General features: G+C 36.4%; 1 protein-coding gene and 1 pseudogene across 1 annotated transcript in view; one reads left to right on the forward strand and one right to left on the reverse strand.

Moving 5' to 3' along the window:
• Positions 1-3,954, forward strand: part of REDIC1 (regulator of DNA class I crossover intermediates 1) — a 60,760-nt gene extending 56,806 nt beyond the window's left edge. Inside the window, exons 9-10 of the mRNA XM_066254830.1 lie at positions 244-326; positions 3,490-3,954. Coding sequence (XP_066110927.1) covers positions 244-326; positions 3,490-3,954 — 548 coding nt within the window. The remainder of the gene's footprint in view (positions 1-243; positions 327-3,489) is intronic.
• A 5,078-nt stretch (positions 3,955-9,032) lies between these two features.
• Positions 9,033-9,421, reverse strand: LOC136322339 (large ribosomal subunit protein eL34-like; annotated as a pseudogene).
• Between the last annotated feature and the right edge of the window lie 2,022 nt (positions 9,422-11,443).

The raw sequence follows: 11,443 nt of genomic DNA on the forward strand, positions 1-11,443 counted from the left end.
TTTCCTTAAGTATGTACTTACCTTAGATACAACTCTTTTAAGTATAAAAGAATCCCGTGATGCTCTGTCAAAAACACAAGCTGCCAAGTATTCAAAATGTTAACTAGTAGTTATGGCATACATTAAAATGCTCTATAGTATGTTAGCTAAGCTTGATTATACAGCAGATATCTTCTGTTTATGTTTATATTTTCTAGAGTATTAGTAAATACCATTCTTCATAAATTAACCTTTTATTTTCAGATCTTGATTCTTCCCAGTGCAGTCAGTCTTCCAGTTACTCTCCAAGGCCAACAGATAGTTATTTCAGTTCTAGTTCAGAGATGGTAAGTTACGTTCCCCCCTTTTTATTTTTTGCTTGTTAATATATGCTCTACTAGTTTTGAATTATTTGTATTTCTCATAGTTTACATTTAGAAAAAAGTTGAGCCAGTAGTGGAAATAAATATAAACAAAAATAAAAATATTAAAAATAATAAGAATATGAAAAATATAAAATTAAAATGTAAATGAGCATCATATATTCACATTTATAATGATGAATCTGTGCATTGTTATTTACAAAAGCCATTCTTATCAAGATGTGTGTGTATATGTATATACATATGATGTATTTCTTTTAAAGGTTTAAATGAAATTCTACTCCATTAGTATTTCCATCTTTCTTTCTTCTGCCTTTATCTCTAACTCACTGTCCAAACTATTCTTGTTAAAGAAAGGATACCGGCCCTGGCCGGTTGGCTCAGTGGTAGAGCGTCGGCCTGGTGTGCAAGAGTCCCAGGTTCGATTCCCAGCCAGGGCACACAGGAGAAGCGCCCATCTGCTTCTCCACCCCTCCCCCTCTCCTTCCTCTCTATCTCTCTCTTCCCCTCCCGCAGCCAAGGCTCCATTGAAGCAAAGTTGGCCCCAGCGCTGAGGATGGCTCCATGGCCTCTGCCTCAGGCGCTAGAATGGCTCTGGTCGCAACAAAGCAACATCCCAGATGGGCAGAGCATTGCCCCCTGGTGGGCGTGCCGGGTGGATCCTGGTCGGGTGCATGCGGGAGTCTGTCTGACTGCTTCCCCGTTTCCAACTTCAGAAAAAAAAAAAAAAGAAAGGACACTAATGATCTCCATGTTGCCAAATTTATTGGACACTTTTCAGTTTTTATTTTCTGAGAATTCCAAATAATATTGGTCAAAATGATTATTTTCTTGTTTTGAAAACTTCTTGCTTTTCTGCTAGCACACTATCTCATTTTACTTCATACCTCTCTGAATGATACTTTATGCTTTTGCCCATTTCTCTTCTACCCTTACCCCTATTTAAATGTTTTAATGTTTTGAGTTTGCTACAGATCCCTTTTCTAATCTTAACCTAGACTCTAAACTCTGATGTTGTTTAATACACTAACTATCTCCTCAATATAGGTCTCAACTCTTTGACTTTAGCCTGGTTCCTTATTTAGATGTCCAGTTTTTTATTGGATATATCTTTATGTACATTTTACAAAAATCTATTTATTTTCATACTTCAAAGAGCATGCCTCTGATCTTTCCTGTTGTTCTCATGTTAGTAGATACCTTTTCTTGCACTTAGTTGCTCACACCAGAAACCTAGTAGTTAATTCTGTCATTTCTTTCTCTTACCTGCTTTCCTAAACCACATTTATTTCATCACTTTATCTAATTAATTCTACCTCCAAAATAAAATGCATATTTATCTACTTTTTGTAATTCTAGTGTCAGTACCCTAGTCTAAGATGCCATTACATTATTCTTAAACTATTTTAATTGTTTCTAGAAAGATTTCTCTACTTCTACTCATCCCAGTTTTCCTCCAGTAACAATTATCATGATCTTTTGAAAACTTAATTAAAATCATATTATTTTTATTTATCCAATGGATTTCAAATTTATTTTAGAATCTAAAATACAGTGGCTATGGGCCATATCTGTTCTGGCCTTTGTAACATCTCTAATGTTTAGTATTCTTCTCTGGTTACACTCCACACATACTGATGTTTCACTTTCCTTCACTTATTAAGTCTCTTGTCTGCTTCAGGGCATTTAAATATCTTGTTTCTTTTACCTTACTCTTATTCATCCTGTATGCCTTAGTTTAAGTATGTCCCTTCTTCTAAAAGCCCTCCTTGGCTCCTCAGTCTAAATTAGTTCCCTCAGTTACACTCTCAGAGTTCTTCATACTTGCTCTTCATAATGTATTTCTCAGTTTGTTACTGTACAGTCATGTGTGTGACTATTGGTTAATGTCATTTTATCCAGAATGTGTGCTGTAAGAGGGCAGCAGTCATGTCTGCTTCATTCACTTTGCAGATGTGAAATGAATATTCATTTCTTGAATAAATAAATTTATTGAGCTAGTTTTCTCTAATTTGTGCCCACAGTCTCGATGCTCTTTCTTGGGCTTACATTTTCTATCTCAGTGCCAGATGAGGTGTGTACCTTTCTTTAGGCTTTTTATGTTAACTTTGCTTTGGTTTCCAGCTTAAATAATTAATTCTTTTCTATAAGATTTTCATAGAAAGAATATTTTGGTTAATTTAGTAATTAAAAAATAAATTTTTCATGAGATTGAAAAGGTCACACTAGTAAATTGAAATCTAAACTTATTTAAAATACTTAAAATTTGACTCTCATATAAGTTATAATATTTACTGCTATTTAACTTAACTACTATTTGATTTCCTATCCGTTGATAATTCTGCTTAAGTTATATCTTTTATGAGACTAGGCTCATAAAAGTTACAATATAGTTATATTTTGACTTGCTAAGTAAGTCACTGAATGAATAATAGAAGTTTTCGGTGTTAACTGTTTCTTTCAGAGTTATTACTGCTACTTCATTCATTCTTTCTGAGTGGTTAAAGCAGGGGTCCCCAAACTTTTACACAGGGGAACAGTTCACTGTCCCTCAGACAGTTGGAGGGCTGGACTATAAAAAAACTATGAACAAATCCCTATGCACACTGCACACATCTTATTTTAAAGTAAAAAAACCAAAATGGGAACAAATACAATATTTAAAATAAGGAACAAGTAAATTTAAATTAAACTGACCAGTATTTCAATGGGAACTATGCTCCTCTCACTTATCACCAGTGAAAGAGGTGCCCCTTCTGGAAATGCGGAGGGCTGCAGGCCGTAGTTTGGAGACCCCTGGGTTAAAGAGTATGATGCCTACCATTTCCTCTGTGTGAAAGAGTAGGGGGATGATGTAGCCCATGATTATGGGTACTGATAGACAAAATTCCTTTCTCTTTTTGAACCTTTGTATTTTTACTATGAGGAACATTATTGTTCTTGTTATTTTAAAGCTTCATAACCTCCTTGATATTTAAAAAACAAATATCCACATTGATTTCCATTTTGCCAAAGTATCTTTTGTGCTTTGAAATTTTCTATAATATAAATTTATGCTTTGAAGTGATGGGATGATTTTTTTTAAATTTAAGTATCTTTTACAGTAAAATTACTAAATTTTTTTTAGCCATCTGAAGATGAAGATCAGTCATTGCAGCAAATTGAAGATTCAAGTCAGAGAGCCACCAAAAACGAAGAAACAACTAATAATTCTTTAGAAGGGATGGCAGAATTTTCACATGATAGGATTATTGATAACAATGCCAAAATTCATAAACAAAATGAGAATTTTCACCAGTTCTCAATCAAAAATAACACAGATCAGTTTGCAGAGTCTCAGAGTAATTCAGCACACGTGTTACAAAACAAAGCCAGTGATAACTGCACTCTGCAGTTTGTAAGCTGTGATGCCTGGGTACAAACAGAGAGCGAACCTGTGAGGAGCGAAAAACTCGATGCTGCCATACAGTGTGACAGAATCTTAGAATGTAAATGTAGAAGGGATGTGCTTCCTCTTTGTAATGTGGACAAGTGTGGTGAAAATATTAAGGCAGACACCACTGGAGGGCAGGAAATCCTTAAGAACAACTAGTATTCGGAAATCTCTGCCTGAGGTTTAGCATTTCACTTAATGTTCAGAATTTCATTAACATCATAAGGAATGAGAAAATGTAGCTGAACACTAGGTGAACCTTTTCGGAGGATATATTTATGGTTTGTTTTAAAATATTTTAATATGTTTATGTAGAGATTTCTTTAAGAGCTTTAGTATATCTTTACATTTTTAGAAAATAAATGGGTAAATTTACTGTCTACCACTCTTATGGTGATTATTCATTATATTATATGCTGCTATTTATGGATTAAAAATATGTTTATTTGTTTTCTTTCTCGTGTACTTTAAAATTTAGTGCAGTCACATGTTTAGTAAAATTGTCTCTTCTGAGATTTTCAGACAGAAAATAATACCAAATAATATAAAATACATTTTATAAGTATAAATTCATTACAAGAATTTTATTAGCTACTATCTTAAGAAATTGCACATTAATTTTTAGATGAAATAGGTTTTCTAATTTGTTTTGGTAACATTTTTGTGGGTGCTTATATTCCAAGGAAAATGTTTTTCTCTTCACTATTAAACAGTGTTTCAGTGCTTTTATAAAATAACTGTTCAACATTGGAAAAATGATTTATGTTTACTACTTTTAATATTGCTAAGGTTTTTTCTAAATATTACATCAGGATTTCTCATTTATGAAAATAGAAGCTTTGTTTTCAACATAGTATTTATTTTTTGTGTCAAGATTTTCAATGTACTCTAAAATTGTTATTTGTATGGATATATTACAAAGTGCCCAGCAGGGGGCATTCTGATCTCTAACTGAAACAAAAATAAAACTGTTAGGCATTTCTGTGCCTTTAATGAAAAGAATAATTAGATACTGTATTTTTACATGCATACATATCATTTAATATCACTCAATAATTTGTGTTGAGAGGTTATCTAATGCATAATGATTTAGAAATACAAACAGTTAATGTTCAAACAGTAACAGTCATGTTTTTAGCTAGTTTGAAGAAGTTTGTTTTGTTGCCTCAGAGATAGCACAGTGAGTTGCTAAGTTTTTCAAAAGGCCATACTTTCATCCTGATATTAAATGAAAAGTATTCCATCATGGATTGATTATCCTGGGCATTAATTTGCAAAACAAGAAGTATGGGAATGAAGACCTATGTATGGAAGAAGAAGACTGTGCTAGTAGTAATACAGTAAGACTGAGTTGTGAAATTTGGGTTGGCTTCAGAAACAAACTAATTTTTTCCCAAATACTTATCTAAATCTGGCAATATTGAAAGCACATTCATTTCAGAAGTCTATACATAGTTATATTATTAATATTTGGCAGTTAAACTCAGTAAGATGAAAAAAAATATCAGTTCTTCTTAGTGTATTGACCATACACAGTAAGAGCAGGGTGAGTAAAGGTAGAATAGTAAAGAATTTAAATTTGCCTAGAAAGAGGTCTGGCCTTTGCCCTTGACTTTTGGGAGGTACTCTAAGCCCTTGGACCAGGGGTCCCCACACTTTTTACACAGGGGGCCAGTTCACTGTCCCTCAGACCGTTGGAGGGCTGGACTATAAAAAAAGACTATGAACAAATCCCTATGCATCCTGTGCTCCTCTCACTGACCACCAATGAAAGAGGTGCCCCTTCCAGGAAGTGCGGTGGGGGCCGGATAAATGGCCTCAGGGGGCCGCAGTTTGGGGACCCCTGCCTTGGACTGTCATGCCTGAAAGAAGTGTTTTAGTTTGCTCGAGGATGTTGGGTCAAGTCAGATAGCAACAATGTGATTTAGGATGGGACTTTGAGATAAGAAGAATCATCTCAACTTCCTAAGGGGTTAGAAACTGAGGTCAGCCATGTGGGCAGTCAACTATGCAGCTGTGATGGAACCCCCCTGAACACTCTGGCCATCAAGGCTCAGGTGAGCTTCCCTGGTTGGCAATATTCTCTGTGTGTTCTCACATTGATACCAAGAGAGTAACACTTTCTGTGACTCCACAAAAGAGGACAACTAGAAACTCTGCATTTATTACTTTCCCAGATTCTGTCCTAGCTATTTTTTACCTCGGCTGATTTTAATCTGTATCCTTTCCCTGTTATGAACTGTAGCTATGGATATAAGTAGCTTTCAGTGACTTTCATATCTTTCTAGTAATTGCCAAATATGAGGGTGCTCTTCAAACCCCTGAAGTAAGGGCTGCTTTGTGGACTATTCCCTAACTTTGCAGTTGCCAACTCTTTTGGTGCTTTAAGACAGTGGTCCCCAACCTTTCTTGGGTCATGGACCGGTTTAATGTCAGAAAATATTTTCACAGACTGGCCTTTAGGGTGGGACGGATAAATGTATCACATGACCGAGATAAGCGTCAAGAGTGAGTCTTAGACGGATGTAACAGAGGGAATCTGGTCATTTTTTAAAAATAAAACATCATTCAGACTTAAATATAAGTAAAACGGAAATAATGTAAGTTATTTATTCTTTCTCTGCGGACCGGTACCAAATGGCCCACGGACCGGTACTGGTCTGCGGCCTGGGCGTTGGGGACCACTGCTTTAAGAGACAAATATATTTAAAGGAAAGCAAGTATAGAATTACAAAATAAAATAGACATATAATACAATAGATTATAACATACTTTTCAAGTATAATACTGATCTGTTTTCTCCTGGTGAAACCATTTAATGAAAAAAAAAATTGAAACATAGCTTTATTTTCATATTTTTCAATTTAATGTTTATAAAACAAACTAAATCCTAGCTAGGGTTTATCCAAATGAAACGAATTGGAAAAAAATGATTTTTCACACATTTGTAATGTAAACTTCCAATCATGGTGACTTCAAATGAGATACTGTACCATTCATTAATGGCTAATGTATGCAATATTGATTTGGAGTTGGTATTTAACAGGTTTGTGAAACAGTGCATTATTTTTGTCAGCAGGAACACTAGGAAGTTGCCATCTGAAATAATATGAGGCTATCTTTAGGGGTGGTCTCATGTAATTTACTTGTATAGCACTTACCATAATTGTAATTTATTCATGTAATTTCTTGGTTAATGTTTATTTTCCCCATGACACCCTATATAGCAGTGTAGCAACTGCTGTCAGTGCTCTGCTAATATTTCCTTGGCACTTTCCATTTTAGTACATGCCAACCTGATTTTCAACTGCCAGTACCTGTGACACATTCCTTAGGGGTTTCTCTTGGCTGCAGATACCTGCTCGCCTATGTCAGGCAGGCAGACGTACCAGGGAATTAATGCTGTTTGAGAGCAGTCTTTGAAAACAATGAAAGACTGGACTGATGGATAAATACTTCAGCTACCATGTCTTTGGCAGAATAATTCCCTTAGGTGCTTGTTCTGTGCTTACTCAAAGTGTGATCCACTGAGCCATACATTAACATCAACATTTCCTGGGAGTTGGTTAGAAATGCAAATTCTTAGAACAAAGCCAAAAACTATTGAATCAGAATCTCTGAGTGGGGCTCAGGAATCTGCTTAAATAGGAGCTGTTCTTCCATAATTCCTTAGCAGGATTAAGCTTCAGTTGTGTACAGGGTAGCTTGCTTGATAATAAAGCCCTTACTAGCTTCCTTTCCAGTCTCGTTCCTCCAACTTGAGGTTTCTTGAGATCGTACCCCAGCTACACGCACTTGTACCCTAGATTATGGTTTGCTATGGGGGGAATCCATACTGACGGGTTAGGGACCACAGTAAATGGATGAATGAATGAATGAATCGATACTTAGGTGTTAAAATCGCTAATTTTTCTAGTTTTAACAATTCTCTAGTCCCAGTTTTTCATTTTTGCCCCCTGATGACAATTCAAGGGCATGTAGCAGCATACTAGACACAGTGATGAGAGAATTAGTGAACTGAAATATACATCAGAAAAATGATCCAGAATGCAAGAAGAAAAAGAAAATGTGAATTAAACAGTGAGGGTGAATGATTAGATCTAACATATATTCAATTAATGATTAGATCTGACATATATGTTAAATTGAAGTATCAATAATAGAAGAGAGAGACAGGGATAGAGGCATAATTTGAAGAAATTGTGGCTAGGAATTTTCCAGAATTGCTCACTCATACTAATTTACAAATTCTGGAAGGCCAAACATTTCCAATTATGGTAAGTAGTATGAAATCCATATTGAGACCCTGCATAGTAAAATGATAGCCTCAACGACAAAGAGAATATCTTAAAAACAGTTGGAGAGAAAAAGACTGTCTTCCTAGCAGGACAGCTATAGTGTTAGATGACTTTTTAATGACAATAATGGAATCCAAAAGACAGCGTAATGATACCTTCCAATCCAGATAGAAAGTGCTACCCTGGAATTGCTTTTCCAGTTCTATAGCTCTAGCACTATTTGAAACCACCAAACTAGCCAGTAATAGCATTAAGGGACCATATCTAAAGGATTTGGTGATTTATAGTTAAGGTTTTTTTGAATCTATATAGGCATTGCTATTTTTCTGTGTGTGGGAAAAGTTTCTGATTTTTTCACTGTTTGGTCTTTAACCTATAAGTCAACAGTTTTTCCATTGCTTTTGTTTCTGTAGGTGGTTGTATGGCCTTCGCAGCACTTGGGGTTGTTCCAGTTGTAGGAATTTATTTTATTCCCTGTGTTGCCTCCAGTGCTCTGTAGTGTGTATTCCTTTATGCATGTGGCTGAGGTAGTATCACATGTTCTCTCATTTCTTTAAAAATGCTTTAATATTTCAAGCTTTTCTTGACTACTTTAAACTTTTCTTTAACATTCACTGGTGTTTTTGAATCTGGATACTTAGACATATTTGGGATGTTGTGTGTGTGTGTGTGTGTGTGTGTGTGTATGTATATATACCTTCAGAATGTGAAAGGATAGCAAAACACAACCATAAAAATTAATACACACTCTGGTTAACAAAATGATATAAATTTCAGTTGTCCAAGTCTACAACACATCTTTGTATACCGTATTGTGTGTTCACTTCCCCAAGTCATACCATCTTCATCACCATTTATCCTCTTCACACCCTGCTCCACACTCCCATTGGTTCTTTTTTCTTTCTTTAACAGAACAAGCCTTTTAATTGTCCTTATTACTCAGAAAGCTTCATTTTTTTTAAAAAATTTACTTTCTGACTGTGCTTGTGCCTTCAGTACTTTCATGATGATTTTCTGCTCCCCTAAGGAAAGCACGCTTCATCCTGTCATGGACACAACACCTAGGACACATGGACCCACCACAGGCCCTCCTAACCTGTTTTTTTGTTGTTGTTGTTGTTGTTGTTGTAGACAACCTCATTAGAACTTTAGGTCACGGCATGAACTCCACAAAGTTGGCCTGCGCACATGCCACTTGCAGATTTTGGTGCTTTTCCAGCCTTCTTGGTGTAAAGGTAAACAATTCTATTATGGGTTTGGGACAGCCTAATTTTGCTAGAGGCTGTATTGTAGGACAGCCTCTGATGGTATGCTAAACACCAAACCATTGTGAATGCTTGAAGACACAGTCCCTATAAGAGGAACCCATTGGTTAATTATTATTATTTTTTAGATATTTATTTTTGGAGTGGGGGAAGAAATGGAGAGTGAGAAAGAAGGGAGGGTAGCAGGAAGCATATACTCTCAGTAGTTGCTTCTTTTATGTGCTGTGGGCAAGGGCAGGGATTTGAACAGACAAGCTCAGTGTCCCAGGTCGATGCTTTATCCACTGTGCCACCACAGCTCAGGCATCTCTATTGGTTGATTCTTGTCTGTGCCCTGAATGGGTATCAAACCTGGAACGTTGGTATATGGGAACGATACTCAAACCCACTGAGCTACCTAGATATGACTTGATCTTTTCTTTTTATTAATTGAATTTATTGGGGTGACATTGGTTCACAAAGCCATTGGTTCACACAGCCATATAAGTTTCAAGTCTACAGTTTAACAAAACACTTTGCAGACTGCATCATGTACCTTCCACCCCAAAGTTTTTTCCCTCTACATTTTCCTCCTATTTCCTACCTCCACCTGTCCACACCCTCCTTCCCTTCTAGCTGTTGCTGCACTTGTATTTGTGTCTTTGTGTTATGTATATATTTATTTTTGAATGGATGTGTTTATTTTGTATAGACTAATGTGGCTCAGTTAAGAAGGTTGCTGTTTTGTGTATTCACCCAGTGTATTTTGTAGACGTAATTGGATGTCAGTATGAAATTCAAGTTATGTTCAAATTGCCCTGGCCGGTTGGCTCAGCGGTAGAGCGTCGGCCTGGCGTGCGGGGGACCCGGGTTCGATTCCCGGCCAGGGCACATAGAAGTGCCCATTTGCTTCTCCTTCCCTCCCCCTCTCCTTCCTCTCTGTCTCTCTCTTCCCCTCCCGCAGCCAAGGCTCCATTGGAGCAAAGATGGCCCGGGCGCTGGGGATGGCTCCTTGGCCTCTGCCCCAGGTGCTAGAGTGGCTCTGGTCGCGGCAGAGCGACACCCCGGAGGGGCAGAGCATCGCCCCCTGGTGGGCAGAGCGTCGCCCCTGGTGGGCGTGCCGGGTGGATCCCGGTCGGGCGCATGCGGGAGTCTGTCTGACTGTCTCTCCCCGTTTCCAGCTTCAGAAAAATACAAAAAAAAAAAAAAAGTTATGTTCAAATTGTTTCTACTGTATCATGGGGGGAACAAGTTTGCCTTTTAAAAACATTTTATAGCAAAAGTAACTTTTTCCAGACAGTAGTCTTTTTTATTGTCTTACTAGTGTCTTTGGAAGGACAAGTGTTTTAAATTTTGATAAAATATTTTTGAAAATTAATGATTGTGGTTACAAAAATTCTCTTTCATATTTTCTTCTAAAGAGTTAGCATTTTAGTTTTTTATATTTAGGTCTTTGATTCATTTCCAGCTTTTTAAAAAAATGAATTGTAAGTTTATAAGTTTTTTGGGTTTTCTTTTTTGCATAGAACTATCCAGTTGCTGCTGCTTCTGTTGTTGAAAAGACAGTTCTTTCTCCAATTGAATTTTGTACTTGTGTAAAAATTCAGTTGACCATTGTGTGTAGGTTTGAACTCTTTATTTTGTTCCATTGATCTACATGTCTTTTTATATGAATGTGACATTGTTTTGATGTATGTTGCAAGTTTTGAAATCAGGCACTATTACTGTCTTTTAAAATAATTGTTTTGGGTTATATGCATTTTCATATAATTTTGGCCTCAGCTTGTCCATTTCTACAGAAAAAAATTTAGTTAGATTTTGATATGGGTTGTATTGAATCTATATAGTAATTTAGGGACAATTAGTTTTATAATCCGTGAATATATCTCTTCACTTATTTTTCTTCAATTTTTTATATAAAGCTTTTGCCTAGATTGCAGCTTTATTAAAAGTAAAATATTGATGTTTTAAGCTACAAGTTTGGGATGACTGTTACCTAATTGTAGATAATTGGAACACAGTTTGGTACCTGAAGTGAGGCAGGTACTGCTATAACAGAACCTGAAATGTGGCTTGGGGAATGAGTGGCAGGTGAAGCTGGAAGAA

This window comes from Saccopteryx bilineata, chromosome 2 (genome assembly GCF_036850765.1).
Source record: "Saccopteryx bilineata isolate mSacBil1 chromosome 2, mSacBil1_pri_phased_curated, whole genome shotgun sequence".
NCBI classification, from domain to species: Eukaryota; Metazoa; Chordata; class Mammalia; order Chiroptera; family Emballonuridae; genus Saccopteryx; species Saccopteryx bilineata.